At 38.8% G+C, this 24,554-nt stretch overlaps 1 protein-coding gene across 1 annotated transcript in view; it reads left to right on the forward strand.

The window, feature by feature from the left end:
- Positions 1–24,534, forward strand: part of Px (MAP7 domain-containing protein plexus) — an 80,896-nt gene extending 56,362 nt beyond the window's left edge. Inside the window, exons 9-16 of the mRNA XM_083086526.1 lie at positions 13,168–13,418; positions 15,267–15,514; positions 15,667–15,834; positions 15,963–16,108; positions 19,201–21,747; positions 21,825–22,031; positions 22,213–22,596; positions 22,686–24,534. Of these exons, the coding sequence (XP_082942652.1) occupies positions 13,168–13,418; positions 15,267–15,514; positions 15,667–15,834; positions 15,963–16,108; positions 19,201–21,747; positions 21,825–22,031; positions 22,213–22,596; positions 22,686–22,885 (4,151 nt within the window). The 3' untranslated portion in view covers positions 22,886–24,534. The remainder of the gene's footprint in view (positions 1–13,167; positions 13,419–15,266; positions 15,515–15,666; positions 15,835–15,962; positions 16,109–19,200; positions 21,748–21,824; positions 22,032–22,212; positions 22,597–22,685) is intronic.
- The last annotated feature ends 20 nt before the right edge of the window (positions 24,535–24,554 follow it).

Here is a 24,554-nt window from a genome sequence, read left to right on the forward strand (position 1 = left end):
TGGCGCTGTCCCTCGGGACAGCTCGGCCGCGTACACAGCGAACGAACGAAGGGGCCAACCCTTTTAGCGATTTTCTCACCCTCGTCGTACACACCCAGTACTGCTCGCACCAAAGGGTGCGCACACACGCACGAGAATTACGCTCTTCTTCCCCTCCTTCCACTCCCTCGAGTCACGAGTGCGGAAACACGTGAGGTCTCCTAGCGGAAGGGTGGCACGCCGCGGGGGTTGCGAAACGGAGTCGGTAGAGGGGGTGTTTGAGAATCATCGCCGTTGCCGGGCGTCGACAATTAGCGCGCCCCGACACAAATCGTTCCCTAATCCGTAGCTTATTTCCGCCGCGCTATTGAGTCATGGCCTGGCTGGAGAGTTCCATATGGTCGATCATAAAACATGAATAAGAAGCGAATATTGCGTCGCTATTAATAAAGAATAAATGCAAAATCGCATGTATAAAAGTAATTATAATCGATCATAAAGAAGGGAAGGAAGAGAGATTTACATTGGAGCGAAAAAAAAAACTTAGAATATCTATTGAAATGTGTGTGTGAAAGAGCAAAGTATAGGCACTCTATCATGTTTAAAGTGCGTACTAGAGCCGATGGAAAATAAAAACGATCGAATATATCGAACAGCATTAAATATATCGAAGCATATCTCTAACTTTTTGGCCGCGCCATGTCGTAAAAAGGATTAAACGCCCGGCGTGTATTCGCGCGCACGTTCACGTTCGCCGTGCTGTTGTACGCGCGTGCGAAGGTAGACGACGGGGAATATTTTCCATGGCGTGCGCATTCGTTATTCGACCGGTCGATGCCGGGTAATTGAATACGCGGCTTTTATACGCGACCGAGGGTGGTGTGCGCGCGGCTCATGTACAAGGAGGGTTGATTCTTCTCTCTCTCTCTCTCTCTCTCGCTCTTTCTCTTTGTCTCTCCGGTGGGAGCCGTTGGATAAAGAGAAGCAGACGCCGGGGAGAGAAAGAGAGACGGGGAGAGTTTAGCACACGCTCTCGTATCGAAACACGTAGGACGGCGAGAAGGGTGAATCGACGGCGAGGAAGAGGGAGAAGAGCGTAGGGACTGAGGTGGAGGGGGAGTGGCTCGCTCGGTGTGTTCCGCTGTTCCGGGGTTTTATAGCGGCGGTCGGAATTAATGAGGGGCCGTGTTTTCACGGCGACCGAGTGGCGGTGCAGATTTCATTTTACTATTTACCCCGGGGAATTTATTTGGCAACGAGCGGCGGGCAGGGTGCGGTACTGCCGGTGATTGTTGGCGGGGGAGGTGGACGGGTGCGCGATGGTGCGAGACACGACGACACGTTTGACGGCGATTCCGACGATCGTTCTACCACCAATCGTTAATTATAATTGGCACCAACCTCTTTTCCAGGCTCCGGATAATGTGAAAATCTTCCAACAAAGTATGATTTTTAATTGGCAGCTTTTTTTACAAAGTTATCTTTTTAATTTGATACATATCTACAAGAATGCCTTGGAAAGAGAAAAATGAAGAAAAAAATGCGTCGATATCATGTCAAAAATCGAATAGTGCAAACGTAATTTTAAGCGATTACGCTTAAAAGTTGTTTTGTTCAAGTAGCTCTTTAGCCGTTCTCTTTTCGATCCGTTTTTTTACCTCCCTTTTCACCCCTGCTGGATGGAGTATGATTATGGTTCAACCCTACTGGTGCGAGCGAACAAAACGTTATTAAATCGCAGATTCGCGTCACGTTTCACGATCTAACGAATTAATATGGAAATTCCAAAGCACCTTACGAACGAACGAATGAACGAACGAACGAACGAACGAACGAACGAACGAACGAACGGCGTCAACGTGAAATCCCACAGACACCCCCGGGAGCAACGGGCAAAGAGATCGTGTCACATTGGCGTCGACAACCTTATTCTACTCTTGTTTTCTCTGTTCAGTCAAACTTGTTTGATAATTTTTAAATTCGAATATCTTATGTTTATCAAATGTATACCAAATTTTGAACATATATGTGTACGATTCCATATATACTATGTATGATGAAGAGAAAGAAAGGCGAGACTTAATTTTACACGATAGAGAATAAAACATATGATAAAAATAATTGTGTAATATTCTTGTATAGGAAATTATACTATACGTTTATAAAAAAATAATTTATAATAAAGACGTCGATTGAAGGATTCAGAGCAAGAGCTTGTAGTAAGCTATAATTTATTAAAGTCCATTTAATCTTGCATTTAACATGAAAATTATAGTAGTAATAATAAATAGTTTATTCTTTTTTTCGAACGTATTAATTTGCCAGACGGTTTATAATGTGTACGCTAGCAATGGTATTTATATAATTGCGAGTTCTCGGTCTCGCGATAACAGTGAGATTCGAATTGATTGTGTAAGGACATACAAATGTGGCGAGACTCTACGCCCATGATTACGGTCGTAGCGTTACCGAGACTAAAATGAAACGTATATTTGAGGTTAGGGCGGATCAGGGGTTGAAGCCTGGCGGGCCCTGGAGTCGTTTATATGGTGATTCAATGGGGAGTGCTTGGCAAAATGTCAAGGGACTCGTAAGGGTGGCCTCGAGTTTCGGCGGCGGATCTCGGCCTTCCGCCATCGCCCTTGACTGCTGATTATTTTTGCAAAAATTTCACGTTTGCGATGTTTTGCGCGCATATGCGAGCGTTAAAGAAAATCAATTGTTTATAATAATATCGACAAAATTTTTCGACACATTTTTTGAAAATAAAGAATTTATCAGCCACGCGATACAAAGTAAATACTTGTCAAACTTGAAAAAATATTTTTATTAATGCATCTTAATCGCGCACGCGTTCAAGATATTGAATAATTATTACTTTATTCAGCATTTTTAGTATCGTATATTTTTTCACGTTTGAAATTACAAATAAATTTCACGCAGAGTAACGTTATTTCAGCTTTGAAGAGATTTAACGCTAATCAACTAAAGCTTTCTTTACCATTGTTTCGATTTATCATTGTGCTTTTGACATTGATTCGATATATGATATAATGGGAGTGTCGAGTGGCACGAGCAATTTAACGGCGAGATGCTTTCCAACCTTGATACGGATCCGAATCAATGAATCAACAGCTATTCTCGTGTCACACATAGGACAGATGTCCATCCGACCGCGGTCGGCGGTGGCCTTTGTCAAGGCTGTATAGTTTGCACATGCTTGTTACGCAATGAAAAATATGGGTGAATGAGTGGGTGGGTTGAACTCTGACAGTTGATTGTTACTACGCATGAACAAAGCACGCGCATCGAGAAACGAAAGCGGATTGCGAGTGGGAAAGGTTACGCTGCCACTAGGTACAAGGGATAAACGAGACGAAAAGCCAATGGGGAAAAGATGAGGTATCGATTTTTAGGGAGAGTCGTAATTCAATCCCGGCTTGCTCAAGACTGATTGAAGATTCGAATCTGATCCGTGTAAACTTGTAAAATTAAAGGGCATTATAAAATTAATCTCGAAATAAATGCAAATATGGATAACAGAAGCTTATCGCCACTCGCTACGAAATAATCGCCAAGAAAATTAATAATTGCAAGTTGAAACAATGCGAGATAAGACGGCGTCCAATTATAGCCTTGTTAAAAGGAATCATCTCCAGACTCCTCCGTCTGTATCTCGTTCGGTCACAAATCGATTGGAAACGGTTGGCGAATACAAATCGTCGGCACATATAATCCGCTTTCCTCGCGAACCGTAATTTGTCTTCTCGGCCCTTTCGTCGTTTTCTGTTAGACGCCCCGCTCTGCCCAGCCGGTCCTTCTCCCCTTCGGCTAATCCGTCGTCCCGGTTCTTCCGGCATCGATTTTTCACGCGAGGCCAACTTCCGTGCAGCCAAGGGTGCTTTGTACGAGAGAGAATGAGAGGGAGAAACGGAGAGGAATAGAAGGTTATGCGAGGAGTCAGGAGATTAAGTAGGAGAAGGTCAACCACGATCTGCCACGGAGGGCGGCCACGGTTGTTAGATCGTTCCATTTCTCGCCGATACTTTATCTTCTTTCATGCTTTTTCCTCTAGAGAGAAGATTACTAGAGAGTGATCAGAGATCTCCGAGTCAAAAATTTTTATTTCAATTTTAGAACATTTTTCATACTTGCTGCAAGTAGAGCAAGGAAAAAGTACTTGGCAAAATTTACACAGGCTTGAAAAATCAATCGTTTGTAATATCATGAAATTAATTTTATTCGTTAATTTTTTATCTGTATATCAATATAAATAACTTTTATATCTCTCTCATTAGAATTTTATTATTTAATCCATCCATCGTATCCAATTTTTATAGATGTATATAGAAAATAATGCTCGCATTCTTAAAGGAGAATAAAAATTTTCTCCTTTTCTCTCCCTACCACTCTCGCTACCCGCTATCGAAGGGCATGTTAGAGGGAGAAACAAGAATCGACCATGACGCCCTCTCTCCATCCACGATTCTCTTCCCCAAGGGTGTTCTCGACTGGTTATCGAACGTTGGCACGACAACCACCGAGTTACGGAATTACGTGAGATACTCGACCTGAAGTCTCATCGAATTATCGTGGATTTCACCTGTCCTTTTGCACTAACTTACGCTCAATGTCACGCTTCTTCCTAGCGAAAGTGTCGACCAGCTGTACACTTATACATATTCATTTATGTTCTTCTGTTTGTTGAATGCATGAATTATCATATTATCATATTATTTTGCTTTTCGGCTCGTTATCTTAATTTGCGTTAATTGAGATAATTACGATGTAAACGTAAACACAATATTAATATGCGATTGTGGAATTGTTAACAAGAGTTACCAATTTTTTTACGATTCTCATTTTCTCCAATTTAGTGAAAAAAATTGGATAAAGATCGAGGTGATTCTCTTGGTCAAGCTTCAAATATTTGTCAATAAACGTAAAATCATTATTATTCGATTAATTTACAATATTATCATATTGCAAGATTTGTGTATGTTATTTCAAAAATGATTGTGACAAACTCTAACAAAATGACATTTTTTTGTGAACCGATATCGGTCAACCGTGTACGTGTTGTGTAAAGTCGATATAGTCTTCCGGTCCTGTCCATAAACTGGTAGCATCGTCGCCGGAAATTTAATACCGTCAACGACAACCCCGGCGTCTCGTCGTCGCTCGACAGGGCGCATCGTATCGTATCGCGACGACAGGGGTGGTTAAAGAGAAAACTTTGCCCGGCAAAGGCAGCTCTCTCCCTCGAGTCTTTTTTCAACGTTTTAATATCGAGGGGCTGGTCGCACGCGCGACACTCCCCGGCCTTTTTGTTCTTCATCGCCATGTTTTACCCTCTACATGTACAGATGTGCGCCTCGGAAAAAATCACCAAAGCCACCGCCCCTTACGTCGAGTTTCTCTGAAAGTCATTTTAATTTTACCTTGTAATTATGATTGATATAAGATTACGTCAGGAATATAAAAGGAAAAGATTCTTAATTTTCTTCAGATTTCTAATTTCAAAGCATTAATTTAACGTTCTTATTTGATATTGCAATATATTTGTTAATTGGCTCCAAATATATCTTATGAAATAAATTTTTCCATACTAATATTTTTGTTTTTCGGTTTTAGTCGTTAAATACGATTCAGAGAAAATTTAACAAAAATTGTCTACTATACTGTATCGATTTCTTCATTGATGCTTTTCTCGTGCGAGCAACCTTCGGCGATTACCTCGTCTTATAGACCAATAAAAAGCCAACATACGCGATTAACATTTCATAAAGTATACACGTGTGCCAACGGGAACTAAGTATACGACGGAGTGACTTTTATTCCTCCGGGGAGGACTTGTATAGCGACCGGCCGATCGAGTGCACGTCGCGGAGTAAACGATTTGCCGTTAAAAATAACGTTAACTTTCGCCTCGACAGCACGCGATTTCGCCGCAGCCGGCTATTATCGACCGCGTTATTTTTACTCTGAAAGCTAGACCGACCGCCACGACCTGTGTTAAGATTTCATGAACGACACTCAACGTACAGTACGGGAAGTGTGCACGAGGAATCGTGTAGGGAACTAAGACCATGAAAATTTATTTCGGTCGTTTTCAAAGTGACAAACACGATTGGTAAACTAACTGTTGAAATATTCGATAGACGTTTATTTCTCCGACATTTTTCCACAAAAATTTGTCTAGGATAAATTTTAAATATATTTGATATTTAACAATTTTAATAATAATAATATATATATATATATATATATATATTTAAAAAAATCACGATTTTTGTAGTTTTTGGTCTCGAACAAACAACCGCAACAGTTTTCTGTCTCTCTCTCTGTTTCCTTTTCTCTCTCTCATATTGTTTGCGTTTCCTTTCTTTTTGGTTCTCTTCTCGGATGTCCTTTTCACGCGTCGCTTACTACCGAATCTCAGTGAACAATTTCTACCCTGGGCACGATCTCCGTCAGTGTTTTACTGCATATACCCAAGAAGTACCCCAGGGAGAAAATGGCGAGGAAACGTGTCCCCTCTTGCTCGGTTGAATCATGTCTTATGCATAAAAGTGTTATGCATAAGACATAACCGCTGCGTGATGATAGCGTAGCGCTAGATAGCGAGAGAATACTCGGCGCGCACCATCCCGATATTTTATACGGAGGACCTATAAAAATGTTATGATGAATCGCGCAAAATACTTGTATTGCTCGGCAAATATCAAGCATTGGGAAAATGTCGGGAAGATGTCATAGCGCGTCGTAAAAGAAAATTGTCAGGCATCGCCAGACATCTTCCTGGGTAAGATTAAAGTACAATTTTCGATAACAAAATTAAAGCAAGGGAAAAAGTTTATAATAATGTATACCTATCGAAATAAAATTGTACGAAACGTTATAATAAAAGCGCAGACTCTTATTTTTATAAAGACAAAAAAAACAGCTACACGCGTTTTACTTATAAAAATTGGAAATTAAATCGGATTCAATGGCGGAATCTCTCGACGTACAGGAGGAGACTCATTTGAAGCGTAAGACGAATTTGCACAATTTGTTACATTTGTCGTCACGTGATACCGGCGATTAGAATTTATCGAATGTAAAGTGGCAGGTGATAAATAAGCGATAGCGGGCGCATCGCGTACACGAAACGCTCTAAATAATTCATGTCTCACGCGAGGCATCAGAGGCGGTAGACGCGTTCTCGCGGTCCAATATTTTCACCGCGCGGAGTCGCTCTCTCGCGCGATGCCCGGCGTCGCGACGCTCCTGTTCTCGTCGGGGATTTATGCGCCCGTCGCCGCGAAACGATACCCCGTTTATCGTAACGTGAAAATCGATCGGACGTTCGCCCCTCGCCGCGAACGAGGACGAAGGGATGAAGGAAAAAAAGAGGGATGATTTTCTGCTGGATGGTCGGAATTTTATCCTTGCACGAGCGTCGGGACGGCAAACGACGATGACGCCTTCACCTTCACCTCCTAGTGTTCTTCTATTATGCTTCGTGCTTGCCGTTCGCGTCGATGGTTTTGTCAATCTTATAGGAATCGCTTTCCACCTGTTGTGTCTGCCTTTCCAGCTCCTATATTCGCGAGTACCGGCTACAACTTTTCATTGCGATTTTATGCTTTTAACATAATTAAACGTGAAATAATCTAGATACGATTTATGAATTAAAAGCTGTGGTAATTAATAATATAATTGTATATTATAAACACACACACACATATTTATCCATTTAAAAATTGATGTGTTGTAACATCTCTGAAAGAATGAGATAGATAAATCTCAAATGCTTTGAGATAAATGATATATTTGCATTATTATTCAATATTTGCAAAATATATTTTGTTAAATCTGTCAAGCGTTTAATTCTCGTTGCGGATTTATAAACATTCTCCTCGATGATAGATCAATCTGCTCTCTTTGCCTCGGTAACTGTGCTCGTAATGAACATTTTATTATCACGATCGGTCCGTGTGACTCTCTAAATGATATAGAATGATGATCGTTTCGCTTCTCCCTTTTCAACGACGCGACAATTATCTCTTTGTGCGTTTGGCATCGTCGATTAATATCTGTCTGAACAAAAATTATAATTACTTTATCGATAATATTAAATTGGCGCGCCCCTTCGGTAACGTACAGAGAATTTTCTTTGATCTGTTCATCGGTTTAATGCATTTTATCCCTTCATGCAGCATGATCTCGATACATTTGCATGTTCGCTGACTGCATTTAAAAATAATATTTTGTCATATTTTATATATTACATTAAAAATATAAGCGATAATACTTTCGTATAATTGTAGCGTATTAAGAGGAATCTGTTAAATAAAAGCGCGCTCTGCTATTTAACTCCAAGAAGTCGCCAAAGTCAATATTACTTAGCGTTATGTCGCGACTTTGTCGTCGACTCGTTAATATCACTCGTATGCATGGTCTAGAGACTTCGTGTCCTTAAGTACTTGGCGAACTTCCTGACGACGAACGTTGTCGTTCGAGCCTTGCCGAGCCTTATCGCGCGAGCGACTCGGCTACGCCCAGTCTTATAATCCGGAACATGGCATATAATGGCCCAGTAAACACGAATCGCAATAACTTCATCGCACCAATGTTGCACGGCGAGGTGTTGCAGGTGACACGCGAGATGAAGCGATACGATATTCTCGTCCGTGTGCCTCGTGTAACGCGCCATTAATACAAACTTTCTCGCGAGCCTTCGCGAGTTTGCACAGCTCCACGTTAAATTCGCGAAATCTCGCCTTCGTATTTCGCTTCACTCCGAAATTTCGAATAGCTAAAGAGCGAATCGAGCGATTAAAAATTCAAATTGATTAAAACTTTCGAGCTTTGAAATATTTTGGCGTATTCTACATTAATGACAGGATCATAAACATTGATCGGTCTATTATCATTTTCATTTTTATTCACATTATAATTTAAATTTTCTTTTTTATTTCACCCTTAATTGCCCAAATATCTCGTGTCGAAGATTAAAAGGAATAGCAGCGGATAAATTTTTCGCCAAGGAAGGATTTGCAATTTCAAAGATTTAATTCGAGGAGCGAAAGAAAGAGAGCAGGTGCTATTTACGCGACATATCCCGTATATCGGAAGCGCTCGGTGAAAACACTTGGGTGTAAAAACAGAGTTAGCGGCGTAATCCGGTCGCCACCATCCCCATCCACGCGCCGTTCGTCCTCTCGTCTCCTCTCCCCCTTCCGCAGCCCCTTGGTCGTCCTCGTCGTTCTTCTCCCTTTGCTCTTTCGCGGGGAGGAGAACGCCGTTGATGGGGTGTACTGAGAGAGTCGGCAGGGACCGTAACGGGCCGGATTCAGGCTCTCTTCCTGTCTTAGTGGTGTGGCGTTACCATGGTAACAGACTGTAAGCCGCTTAACCCTCTCTCCCCTTTTTCCCCCGAACAGCTCTGCTCTCCCCCTTGCTGTAGTCTCCTCCTCTTCGGAGCTCGACGGAATCCTCGTGGCACCGAGTCAACCCAACCCGCAGTGATACTCGTGACAGAACGGGTGGTAGTAAATGTCGTTTTCCCCTCCCCGCCTCTTACCCCTCTTCTCGTCATCCTCCTCCCCGCTTCTCTGCGATCGAGCACGTTTTCGCACCCTTGTCGGTAACGAGCGGGCGAGAAGTCCCTCGATTCGACAGAGAGAATATCTGTCATCGAGCGATCGCTCCTTCGGAAATGTATCCAAACTGAGAGGAGGGATGACGATTAACGCGATGGAATATCGTGAGAAAGATGGTGGAAGTAAACTAGCTGCTAATCCTGATCCTGCGAGAGAGGGATTTGCTATCGAAAATTTCAGATCTGACAAAGTGCGCGAGCGGATTCTGTCGGTCGCGACATCTCGCATTTTATTCAAATTAAAGTAGGGGTGACTAAAGACGAAGAAACATCGATCGAAAATTTGCGAGAACAAAGGAGACAATGGTGAGATGTATACTGCTGTTAAAATGAGAGCGATTTTTACGAGGTGGGCAAACATTTTCAGTGACATGCAATATATTCGCTATAATATTGCGAAAAAAAATTGATGACGAGTGGCTTTTTGTCTTTGCGTTTAACGATCAGCAAAACATGTGCTTTGTCACCATACTTAATAGAAAAGTTGTTTAAACACTTCCCAAACAGATATCGAAATATGGAAATCGAATAACGAAAAATGAACAATAATCAAACGAAAAGAAGCTTGATTCTATAGAAAGAAATGCAAAAATTGTGCAGAAGAGATAAATGAATAAAGATGAAAATAGCCTGGAAGAAAAAAAAAGAGATTGCAGTAGCGTGAAGACATTTGCACTCTGCTAATAAGAATGTAATAATGAGCAGATTCCTCGATAGCAGCGTGTCATCTGGCATTATTTTTTTATTTTCTCATTTTAATTAATTATTTAATTCAACTTTTCAATTTTTTTATTAGATCGAGGCATGTGTTTGATAAATTTTCGGATTTTTTTTGCGTCCAAGACAAAATATTTAAAAGGCAATAACATCCTTGCTCGACATTCATCTATTATATTTTTTCGATTTTGAGAAGGAAACATTAGAAAAGAAGCAATCGAAAAGACAAAGAAAACTTACATGGAATAAATGTCAAATAAGAAATGTTTAATAAAATCGATTTTTTAGAAAATCTGAACTATCAAAATACAGCAAATTTAAATTTACTGTTTCGAATTTAAGAAATTATTTAAGATACATATATATGTAAAATTGAATATAACGTAAAGCGAAAAGGTATTAAGCTACATAAAGTGCTATTTTTCCAGTGACTCAAATTGCATTCGGATGATTTTGATTACCCTATCAACCTTATGTGACTTTAGCACAACAACAGGATGTCGAAGTGTCAATGCTTTATGTAATAGCACAAGGTTTTAATTTTATATGCAGAGTTGTTTATATGCAATGCAATATCATGGTAGAAGCATAACAATGTAGGAAACAGTGTGAAAATGCAAATTCTAAAATGCATAACGATTTTAAAAAACGTCAGAAAAGACAATCGATAAAAAGAACATTTATATAAAACGAGTGATTTATATGAAATGAATGATTTTTAATTGAATCGATTGTTTAGAAATTCTGACGATCTATCAAAATGCAAAAGCAAATTTAAATTTACTGTTTTGAAATTTAAAAAAATTATTTAAAAGAGAGAAATTATAAATGTACATAAAGGAAAAAGATTTTAAATTGTCTCTTTTATTTCCACGTAATTCATCTTGATATTTCAACTATTATATTATTGTAAAATCACTGCATTGTTGCGTTCAGATGATTTTGATTATCCTATCAACCTTATTTAACTTTGCACAGCAACAGGATGTCGAAATGTCAACGCTTGATGCGATAGCGCAAGATTGTAACTTTATATGCAGTTGGTTATATGCAATGCAATGTCATGCTAGAAGCATAGAAAACAATGTCATGAAAATGCAATATATTCTGAAATGCATCACATTGATGTCAAGAATGTTGCCGTATAACACTGTTTAATTAAATCACAAAACTGCGCATGTTGGCATATTTTTACATAATAAAAGATATCATTAATTCTGCATCCGCTAATTGAAAAATATAATTAATAATGCACACGTTAAGTAACGCGAAATAATTTTTTAGAATCCTTGAAAAGTATACGCATGTCATTTTTATTGCCCAAGATTTAATTTTTTTTAAATTTAAAAAAATTTTTTTCGCTCTATTATTTCTTTGTTTTTTTATATCTCAGGATTTATTTGCAATCCACGATATCTTTCCACTACAGCTTATATTACGTTTAAGTTAAAATTTAACCGATTAAGTTAGCTTAAATTATATTTCAATATCTCTTCGCTTGCTGCATATTTTTGTAATAAAGACATGACTTTATTTTACTTATTTTTAAGCGACATGTATATTTTTATTAAACCTTAACACAATTTATAATTGTGCCACAGAATTAAAGTTATTTCTACTTTGTCGATTCGCTTTACCGGTTGCATAAACAACGATTAATTGTCGTTTGTCTAATTAACAAATGCCAGTTTGCACGCAACGGCCGACGATATTTTATTACTGGTTTGCTGGACACTCTTCGCCGTAAATCCTAATTATTGTTGCCATTACCGCAACGTAACGCGCATTGCGTTTTATCACTCATCACTTCTGCTATAAAATCAAAAATTCGAGAAAAGAAATCGTAGCGATTCGATTTTTTTTGACAATTATTATCTCATTTGTTACGGTCAATAATATCTGCCAAATGAAGTTAATATTGACTGACTGCTAATTATTAAATGTTCTCTTTCCGTTTTTTTTATTACGTCATTGCATTAACAGCTGCGTTACTTGTCACATAATTTTTTCATAAGCGAGATCACGGAGAATCGACAACTGTAATAGTATATTGTTATTTGAAAAAGTGAATAATTAATTAAATTATTTTAAAATTAATTAATTAAATTACTTTAAAATTTAAACGTTAATAAAAATTGGAGAAAATAAATTGATTGGCCATATGAACCCAATGAGGAGAATACCCATGATTTTATATATATATCAATATCTTTGCGTGCTACACACACTCGTTGATACTCCCTTTCTTGTCTACCTTTCGCCGCCCGCCTCGCAATTAATCTCCCACGAAGTCGATCATGCTCGGCCGACCTCCCCGGCGGGTCACGTCAACACGAGCACGATCTCCAACCCTGCGAGGAATTATGAGGCACGCTCGTTACCGAGCCCGAGAAAGAGAATGCACGTGTGTAGAGGATGACGGGATCGCTCGTTAATCTTCGCTCGATAACGCCTCTTTCACGACGAATGTATGAAACGTACACATTATCGAAAGTTTCTTATCGCCAACTATGTATATAGCATCTAAATAAACAGCTTTCGAATTGATTGCATTCCCGTTCAAGATAATAAGACTTGTTGCGACATATATATTTTTCAAACAATACATATATGTATAACCACTTTGAAGAGAGAACATAATGAGTCGCGGCATTTTAATGAGATCAAGTCGAATGCGCAACGTGATTTATGTCAAAAATGATCAACCTACCGTGTCACGTCGATCATTAAGGCCAAGAGAACGCGCATCCGTACATTTTGAGTTGAATTATGCGTGAAGGAATAATTTAACACAAGCGCTGACCTCTTCCGCTCTCTTTCAGGTTTGCAGCCTGCCAGCACCAAAGCTCAGCCAACCTCGATTGGCAAGTCCCACCGACCTAGTTCCGGTGTACTACCTCAGGGTCACACCCCGGGACCTGGACCGGGCGGGCAGCAGAATAGCAGGAGTTTCGCTGCCGCTTTGAGGAACCTGGCTAAGCAGGCGGGCCCAGCACCTCAGGAAGAGGAGCCCCGTGCCAGTCCGAAGAACCGGGCGCCACCGCCTTTGGTCAGAGGTCCTTCTCCTGCTAAGGTGAGTAATTGCAGCGGCCATATGCTTATTTTATTCTTCTCTCGGCCTCTTTCGTTTTTCAACGTTTTCAAAAGTGCATCCGCTTCAAAACCCGAACAATGGCACCCTCGACCTCGGATCCCATGATCGGAATAATAAACGACTGCTTAAGTACATGGTGTACGTGGTTGATGAGAAAAATCGTTATATGTGACATCGGTCATTTTGGATCCGTCTTTGGGCTTGCAACGTGGACAACACATTTTTTTCGTACGGTTGGGTCGGTGAAGAATGTTGTAAATAAATGTAGAAGAATAGAAGTGAGAGAAAAGAGGCTGCATATATACTCCTGGACAAAATTAACGCATAATTTTTTTTCACTTTTTTAAAATTTTTCGTTAAAATTTAAATATCAGCTTTTAAAGAAAAAGTGAAAAAAAATTATGCGTTAATTTTGTCCAGGAATATATTTGTATTTTACTGGAGTTTTTCAAATTTACTGCCAATGAGATGTGATTTATTTTATATTACGAGAAGTATACAATTTGCGATACATGAGATTTCTAAAATCACGCGTCTTCTGTATTTCATATATATTACAAATTACACGAGAAAAAAATATTCGAAAACATTATTATTGAGATAAAATGTTTTTTAGTTAATTTAAAATAGAAAAATACTTTAGTAGAAATTTAATTTGAGACTTTAATGATTTGCAAAATTAATGTCGAAAATTAAAAAATTCTAGTAGATGACGTTTCGTTCATTTTTACGATGAAAATTAAATTGAGAGAAGGCATATGAATTGTAAAACATAATATTATATGGTTTCTGAGTTTATGCGAAGAATAATTTCTAAGAATTAACATGTTATCGCCAAAAGCGAAAGTGCCGAACCGAAATAAAGTTACTGATGGCAAACAGCATGGAAGAAAAGAGAATGTTTTGGAAGGCATGCGAATCAAATGGTTTCGCAAGATTGCGGAGTGTCAAAGGCTCAAAGGTAGATCGAAAATGCAGCCAATCTCGGTAACGAAATGAAAAAGGTGCTTACTCTGGCGGAAAGCGAAGAAGGTAGCTCAATCCTGATAATCGGAGAGATCAAAGATCCTTTTCCTTACTCGATTGTATCACCGATGCTATTGCATTGCAAATGCGAGAACTTCTCTAAGTCTCTTTTATTGACAATCTGGATTAAGTATTTTAATTGAACGAATATATTTCCCTTTTTATTTATAGCAGGAAAATGTAAAATGTTAATTGACATTGTTGCAACCTAAAAATATGCATTAAACGAATTTTTTTCGTAAATTAGATTATTAGCAGAAATTTTTTTTTCCTTTATAATGAAAAAATAGGATCATTAAATGAAAAGTATCAAATATAACGATATAACATTAACTAATGCAATTTGAAAATTTTAAGAAATTTATCAGATCTTTTTATAATATATTGGTTAATGTTTATCTGTAATGATGAATTTTTTTACTTTATCTTGGTGTACACACATTCTTCCTATCAATTTCTACGGCGTAATCATTCAAGCGGCAACTCATTGCCGGTGCACGAATGTGTTACAACGCCCATACATTATCCAACGGCAATAAACTGCTAGAACCTCGTAACGTCTAAGTCGCAGAAGATACTATAAGTTGAAGAAAATTTCAGGCAATTTGCATTGCTCTGCGCCTTCCAAAACATCGTCTCGAAAACATTAACTCTAAGAGATGTGTTCTACTTTAGATTGCGATTTTTTTTTCACAAATCTATGTAAATGCTATTCATTAAACTTGGTCAATCATTATTATTATAAGAATTCTATCATATTTATTGCAATAGCTGAAAAAATCGTTAAATTTATTTTTGTAGGAGCGATCGACGCACGAACGAAGACCCGAGGAGATTCCCTCCTTGTACACGACAACTGCCAGACCCGTTGAAACCAGCAAACATAGTGTAACTGTGGCTTCCGAATTGCTGGCCCGTTCCGGTTTTCAGCCATACCGGCCCGAGCATCATCCGGCCCATCCACCGGCATTTACCTTGGATCCCGCGACCTATAGCGCCTATCATCCCAGTCTCTATCCAGCGCCGCCTCATCTACAGCATTATACTAGGTAAGCAATAATTACTTTCATCTTGACATTTTCAAGAGAGAAATGTAGCAACTTTATGCTTTCTTCATTAATTTCTCAATAGCTATCTTTTTATTCGCATTTATTGAAAAGTTAATTATAAAATTTAAGATTTCATGCTTTTTTTCAATTAGAGGATTAGAGGAACAGATATACCTGGAACGATGCGGAATCATCAGCAGACCACCGGGATTGTTTCCTGGACTGCCGTCGTATCCTCTATACGGATTAAGATATAGTCCAGACATGCTTCCTCCGCCACCCGCTTCGTTGAGCCTTATGTCTCCCGTGATGCATGAACGGTAAGTAAGAGATTCGGAAAAAATAGAGAAAGAAAAGGGGGAGGGGAAGAGAGGAAGAAAAAATCGACGAAGCAATCAGGAATGCCGAATTGTTATTAATATTGCGGTACGATTCTTTTATTTTTCAGACTGAAACTGGAGGAGGAGCATAGGCTGCGGCAAGCACGGGAGCAGGCTGCGTTGCGGGAGGAGGAGGAAAGGAGAAGAGCAGCGAGAAGTTCTGCTCCCGCTGCCCCGGTACCCGCGCCTGCACCTGCATCCGCCGATACTGCAGGTGAGCGAGTCGCTCCACCCCCCACTGCCTTTCATTAAAAAAAAAAGAAAGCGTCGATCAAAGCGCGATCGTTCGTTAAGAAGGCGCGCAAGCTCTTTCTTTATTTCCTTCTTCCTTTTTTTCCGCTGCGAAATTTTTTTGCGGCGGCATTATCGTGATATGTCGTGCGAATTATCATTCATTTTTCTCATTCGGCCATATCCAGTTTATAAGCTACGTAGCTAGCATCTTCATCATGTGCGGTGTCGAGAACTCCGCTATGCCGAGTCGACAATATCTGCATACGCGTTGCCACGACTCGTTGTTTGCCTCGCGCACGTTGTTTCGTGTAATTTTAGTCCTGAGATCTCGAATTCGCCAAGCGAGATTGTACTCTCAGCGGCGATTGCGTCGTTGATTCGACGTTTGAACGACCTGTACTGCGAGCCAAAGTTCTTCAAAGTAGATAAACGGACTGGCGGCGCGAGCGAGGAGAAGTTTGTAGAAATATAACTGTGACCCAGTGAGAGAATTCGAAAAGAAAGAACAAATAACATACTACGCTTCTAATTTTAATCTAGATTAACGAGAGTCACACATATAGTTATACTCGTTTCTTACGAAAGTAGCGTTGATATCTTTTAGATAAGCACACGATTTGATGCTCGAGCAGGTCTAAAGATGGGTAAAGTATACACTGCCAGCGAATGTTGAACGTTTAAATAACGAATGCGAATTTTTGGAAGAATGTGCGCGAACAAATGCGAGTAAAACTTATATTAACGGTTCGCTCGTAGGACGTGTGTCAAAAGGAAAATTTCAAAATTTAATTTCGCATTCGCCTTGTGCTCGTTGTCGTTCGCTCGGTATATATCTACCTTAACACAATATTGCTCTTCGGCTCGATACTCACCAAATTGTCAAAAAGTGGGCTTAGCGGCAAAAGATATTTACCTATTCTAGAGTTTCGATCTAGGATATGAACAAATTACAATCCAATTTTTCCGAGACCCGATTTAGCTGTTTTCTTTTATCTACTTACCAAACCGAAGTCAGACTTATCTACTGCTGTTGTCTTCTGTTAATATCATATCAACAAATAAGTCGGCCTTCGGTCAGCCATTCACCTGTTATGTATACGACTTGTTATGTACTCTTCGTATAGATATTTCAAATCATTTTCTGTTCAAATGTGAAACTACACTCTTAGTGTATGATGACAGGTTGGTTATATAATTAATTGTTTTTTGTAGTTGATAAAACAGCGAAACTTAAACATAAGAGTGCACGCCTTTAAAGAAAAAGGGCTAGCTTTTTGTTGAGTTTTAACATTACAAAAAAAAAAATTACGACATACAGGATATTCTAATGGTACTAAAGGGCTAGCTTTTTGTTGAGTTTTAACATTACAAAAAAAAAATTACGACATACAGGATATTCTAATGGTACTACTAATCAATTATACCGTACATCTTGTTTATTGATTGGAGATGACTACTGTTATATACGATAATTAATTTTTTAAAGATTTTTTAAATTTTCTCTTGACAGCAAGTTATTTTTATTTTCTCTTTCTATATTTGTTATTATTAAGATGTAAATAAAATATCAATATACATGCATTGATATTTTATGATTCGAAGAGTTCATTTTTTTATATATTAGTGTCTTATATACATATATATATTAGATGTTATAAATTATACAGTTTTTATTTACTAAAATTGTTAAATTATTACAGAATATGTTTTTGATGATTATTGATATGATTGACACATTACACGCATTTGAATGTTTATATAATTTCAAGGCGTGGACTTTTAGGTAGGTGTTCGTGCGTAAATCTGCAATTTAATGGACTGTAACGATTTAAGTATTGAGTGTTTTTTTTCATCAGGCGCAATGCACTCTTGCGTTAGTTCCCGCAACTGTTTTAGAAATTTTCCAATTAACCAATTAATGTCAACATAGTTTCCCTTAATTGTATAGTAAACATGTTGCTCCTCATACTCTGACTGAATCAAGCGATGTATATATAAACTTTATTATACATGTTCTTTTATCAAAATTATACCATTTTTATATAATTTATTATGTAAACATGTATATTTGGACTATAAATGAAAATAAAACTTGCAAGAAATGTGATTGAAATTCTAATGGACTTGAAATTCTCTTGACCCTCAAATCATTTTCTGAAACAGTTTTGGGGAAGATTCGGTAACTCATAGTCCGATTATTTGAATATCCATTTTATTGCAATTATTATTATGAAAAAAGTACGCGCTCGCTACTGTTAATATTAGAGCAACTATTGATAGCGATTACCCCGTTAGTTTAGAAAGATAATTGGTTTTCTTCATTTTATTTTATTTTTGTTGTTTAGCTTTATGAAAATATAACAGTAATCATCCCCAATACTTTGAAGCGAATATATTAAGTATCTTCTTATAGGGGACTGGAATAATTAAACGAAAGCAAGGTAAGTTGGAATAGAGATGGATCAATACGGAAATAAATTCATAAAATCTTGTTAGATATGTCATCATTATGTACGTGTGTAAGTTGTTTCAATTTATTAAATGCGTAATAATCCACAATAAGTTTATTGCGGCAATTAATTAATAATGCTATTAAAAGCCGAAATAAGTCTGTTAATCTGCGTAAATTATAGCATGACATAAATTGTATATTAAACCCATAATTGAGACCATAAAATAATTATGAACATTTTCTTAACTCTTCTCCTCGCGCGCGAACTTGTCTCAAAATTTAACGGGGGATATTTAAATGTAATGATAAACACAACTATCTCTCTTTTACACTCGATATGTGCTAAAAATATAGATCAAGTCTTGATCTAATTATTAATCAAAATTGCAAAATCTGGCTATAGCAATATGTTACGTTTTCTTTATTTAAGAAATATCTTTTCATGTGATGTCTTTCTCTTTTTTTTTTAACTTTCAAAGTCTGAGATTATTTCATATTTTTATAAATGAAAATAATATTTGAAATAACATAAAAGAAACTTACAACATATCGCCATGGCCAAGATTTTTTTTACTGTAGAGTGGAAGATCACCAAGCACTGTGTTCGGGATTTGTTCCAGCTAGGAAGCCGACCATAACGGCTCAGATGCATAGCGAACGGGACCGAGAACGCGACAGTAGAGAACGACAAAGCGGTAATGGCGGTGGTAGTGGTAGTAACAATAACAGCGGCGGAAACAACGCTAATAGCAACACTGGTAACAGCGGCAACAACACAAGTAACACCAACAATGCCAATAGCAATGGGTCCGCCGTCACCATCGGTAGTAATCATCATCAATCTCGAAAAGAGGAACAACAATCTGCTGTTCCGCCAATTGCACCACCACCGCCAGCGCCAGCGCCTTCCGATCCAACGGCAGCAGCAGTAGCAGCAGCATCAGCAGCCACCATCTATCATCCTCGCTTACCACCCTTTCCCAGTCCAGCTGCGCCCATTGGACCATCTTTAGGTTCCACTTCCATATGCTCCGCTAACTCTGCGTCTATTCCGCCTCCTTTGGGTTCCACTTTACCCACTCTGAATCTCGGACCACCGCCACCCCCCACAGCTATTAGCTCGGCGCCAATCGGTCCACCGCCGATGCCTTCCATCCCGTCTTTGACGCCGGGTGTGATAGGACCACCGCCTCTATCCTTAGGCATATCTCTTACGCCTATTATCTCTATTCCCTCTCTTCATTTACCCCCCGTGCCGTCAAGTACCATCCATTCTAGTCAACACGCAGCCACGATAATGAGCAGCGCGACTACTACAGTCACCAGTTCCATTTATCACCAGCAACAGCAACAACATCAACAACAACCTTCATCGCAACATCAACAGCGCGCGAGTAGTACGAGCAGTACGACGATTACGAGTTCTCTGTCTAACGCGATGACAACACACGTTGCCCCGATGCCGCCGAGTTCTTCGTCGACGTTAAACTCGATAAATCATATAGCCCACAAATCCCCACCGCTATCTCATAGCGTTCATGGTGTGCCGAGAAGCAAGGAGTCGTTATCAACAATCACGACAGCGGCGGGGACGTTGCCTACGACGATGTCCACGACGGCAATTATAACTACTACGACAATGAATACTACAACCACCTCGCAACCGGCTTTTGTCAGACCCTTCGAGGATTCGTTTCGTTCCTCCTCGACGAAAACACAACAGAGGCAATCAATAATGAATAGTCACAATCACAGTATAGTCAATCAGATCGGTCATCATGAGCCATCGTCCTTGAAATCTTCGTCGATGACGCCGATTACTTCTCAGACTGTGGGTAATCAAGTGATACAGGAGAATAATTCCTCAACGATGGATAACAAGTCTATAAACAACCAGCAAGCGTTTTCCCAACCGATTCCTTATCCACCACCACAACAGTATCATCATCCACATATATCCGTCTCGCACGTGCCAAGTCTCTATAAACCGCCACACTTCTCGTCATCATCGTCGTCATCTTCGTCGCCGCACCAACAACACCATTCTCAATCCAAGCTCAATGTACCAATGATAAATATCAGCAACAATAATCATGGCAACTGTAGCACGAGTATCGTGACTAATTCGAGTAGCACAAAGCAGCAAAATGCGCATCTCAATGTCAACGAGTCTCATCAGACAGTGACGACGATTCAACGAAACGACAGTATTACTAACAACTGCGTTTCCAATGAAAAAACAATGAGCAATAGCACTTTCGGCGTTAATAATAAAGTTACTAATAACAGTAAAATCGCGAATCATACGAACGTGCATCATAAAAATAATTCGGATGTCATAGCGAAGGACAACAAGTTGAACGCAGATGAAAAAAGTGCGAGCGAAAAGCAATCGCAGTTGTCGAATCAAAATCACGTTGCGACAAATTCGCTCCAAGAAAAAACCTCGATCTCGCATCTGTCTTTTGAGCAACAAGAAAAAGGCTTGCCATCCTTTCACCCGGTCAATTATACCGTCGGTGAAAAGGAGTGCAAAAATGAAATTGATTGTAATAAGACTCAATGCGATCAAAACAATGTCTTGTCCACATTACCGTTTCAATCGAGCTTTAAGTTCAGCATAAATGATATTGCGCAGAAACCTATGGATACGACGCAACTGATGCAAAGTATCAAGTCTGAGGAAGTGTTGCGCACTTGTCAGAACGTCTCCAATGTGCTCCTGCAAATTCCGAAATATCAGGAGAAGCTTTTGAATTTTTCAACAAGCAACAACGAACTAAAGACGACCGCGTTTTGCTTTACCGACAAGTGCAATAATTTAACTGAGATTTCCGTGAAGTGCGAACCAGCGGTGCTGAACGTACCTGACCTCAGTAAAGCTTTAGTGGTCAAGCAGGATGTAATCACCAGCAACGAAAAGTCTTTCCTGGTGCCTGAAATGCAGAAAGAGCTGACGTCATCTCTTGATCTGGCCGAAAAGAGACGTAAACGGAGGAGGGAAAAGAACACGAGTATAACGTGTAGCTCCGACTCGGAGGGCGAGGAGGAAACCAAAGATATGGATCTTTGGATCACGAAAGGTCCGCCGGCTAAACTACAATATTCGGAAGACAAATTGACCTTCTTAGCCATGTTTGGATTAACTACGCTGACTATTAGGAATGGTAAGAGGATAATTTTTGCCGCCAATGCTTTTTAAATTTTGATTCGGTAAATTGAAATCGTCATTATTTTTCTGTAGAGATGGAATTGTGTAAGGTTGAGAAAAGATACAAATTGAATCCCGATCCACCAGAACTACCTCTGGAAGTAGAGCCTGCAATAGAATCCGTCTTACCAATTCCGCGTGAGCATCCGGATGTTTTACTCCACACGTCAGATTTCGAGCCGAAAGTTGGCTTTCTCAGGACTATAGGCCTCGATGTTATGCCTCCGAATAAAAGAGATGGTAAATATATCATTAAATTTTGATAATTTAACTATAGATGTAGACTGTAGCAACATATTTCTATTTCTATCATATAATTGAGAGAGATTGTAATATACAGAATATTATATATAATAAAATATTTTTTTATACATATAAATATCATAGCATATAATTATTTAATTGCAATTTGCAATTACAGAGGCAGAAGTGACATGGCAGTACGTTCTAGCAGATCGCAAGAAACGGAAAAGCGCAAACTCCGTTACTGCCTATTGTGAAAGAATCGCCAAAGTTTATTCTAAGAATCCTCCAGCTTTACCAAAACCACCTCAAAAAATGCGTCTTCTGGACAGAATTAAAGTAAAACCAATCTCGGAACGTCCACCACCGCTACCACCCTTAGTTCCGAATATAGTTCCAATGTATTATCCTACTTTACCTATGCCTGGTGAGAATGGTGTGAAGCAACATTGTAAAACTGTAGAAATCAGTGAAAGTACTGACGAAATAGGAGACAGGAAAGAGAAGCCGAGGTGGACTGGAATCGAGGATGTTATGTTTGCTTATAAGGAGTATCTAAAAGGTAAATGTTTTATTTTATCTATAATATAAATTATTTCATTCTATAATATAACGTAATAGAATTGCACACATTTTTTTATATGTTTTTAGAAAAGACACTGGAGAGAAAAATTCTGACGAGTGAAACATCGAAATTGATATCACAGTACAACAGTTTGCATTCCGAAGCTGTTCAATTAGAACGGAAAATTTATGAACTCCTGTCTGCCAGAACGGCTCTTGATTCCGAGAGACGAATGCTCAGTGACAAAATCGAAAGGATCAACGCACTTGTTAGGAATCTTAGATAGCGTTATGTAACGCACAACACGGAAACTCATTCATCTGTGATATTATCAGCGGGTTAAGGGCCGTTAGCACGTAATACCCACTACTAAACGTAACACGTAGATAAGTAATGGTTAAGGAAAGACTCTTGAGTGACCAAATGTACAGCGTAATTATTCATATTATTTTGCGAATTTTATTATATTAGTACCATCGGCGATTGATCGTACCGGGAAAGCGGAAAACTTTGACTGGTTCACAGGAACTAACGATTGCGTTCTGTTTAAAACACACTACTACACTAATTGATAAATATTACTTTTGCGCACATCGCCAAACGTTGACGAACGTGCCGATCTTCGATTATAAATATGCAGTCATATCAATCGTACGAGGATATGTATAAAGTTAATTGTACAAATCAAATTGTATCCTATCCACGTGAGAAGACAGTTTTTACGACTGCAAATAAAACGACAAAGGCTTTCTAGTTTCACACATCTAACGGCTCTTATACTCCGAGCATAAATAATTGTAATTTGTGTGTATCATAATATTTTAATGGAGAAGAAATAGACAAATGGTGTATAACTTATTTTATTCAGCGTAATGTGGACCTTTATGTCGAGTACTTGAAAAAAAAAACTGATATATCATACAATTTATATGTCGATCGATTGATAAAGTTTAATGAGTAGAAGAGAGGACATTATATAGGGTTGAAGAATGACGAAGGATCGAAGAATGACATCGACTATATCGAACTGGCAAAGTATCAAGAAATCGCTTGCATCCAATAATGATTATGTCTTTATTTTTTGTTTAATATAATAGCGCGTATGGCGAAACGAATTTAATTGGTAGAAATCAGATTGTATAATTGGAAGATTGCGAACATCGTGAATCTCTGGACATGAGAAAAAGGAAGATTTTAAAGGATAGAATATTTTAGACAAGTTTTAATTTAAATCAATATCAACGACACGAGAACTCTAGTCTACAGACATGTTTAGACTATACAGGAAAAATTGCGCATTGATACGTGTAAAATCAGAGTAGTGAGCAATCCTTCCTTTCGAATATGCCATTTATTGTAATAAGCAGAAGGCCAGTGAAAATATGGGATGGAGCATTAATAATGTTATGTAATGACATTGCGGTACTTACGTATAATGTGACTTAATTTTTAAAGAAAAAAAAAACGAAATTGTGAGACTTTGCGCGGAGCACATTCCAGAAAATTACCCGACATTAACATTCCAATACCAGTCATTTCACCAAAACAATTGGACCTTGAACTTGACACAAGTTGAGTGGCGAATAAATTTGGGAAAAAGAAAACTATTATATATTGGTATTTTTCTGTTTGGCGCATCCATGTCATGTAGCTGCGCTCTATTTTTCACATCTCGCAGTGTAACCTTGAAACTTATCGTTCTCTGCTCTCTGAGTGCATCATTTGCCGATTGCACGTTGTAGAAATACCATTCGCATGTTGCATGCGATAAGACCATCATTTATAATTTCGCCGTTTTGTTCATTGAGTGCCTAACATTTCTCCTTACATTTGTACATACCATTATTTTTATGTATTATGTAACAAAGTGGGGCCGCGCCGGTCTCAGTCAACAAGCCAGAACAAGAGCCTAGGAGTAAATTGTTGAAAACATGATCTTGTGGCGTATTTTTTTC

The sequence above is a fragment of the Camponotus vicinus genome, unplaced genomic scaffold (assembly GCF_025532165.1).
Source record: "Camponotus vicinus isolate PSW18456_S1 unplaced genomic scaffold, iyCamVici1.0 SCAF_13, whole genome shotgun sequence".
NCBI classification, from domain to species: domain Eukaryota; kingdom Metazoa; phylum Arthropoda; class Insecta; order Hymenoptera; family Formicidae; genus Camponotus; species Camponotus vicinus.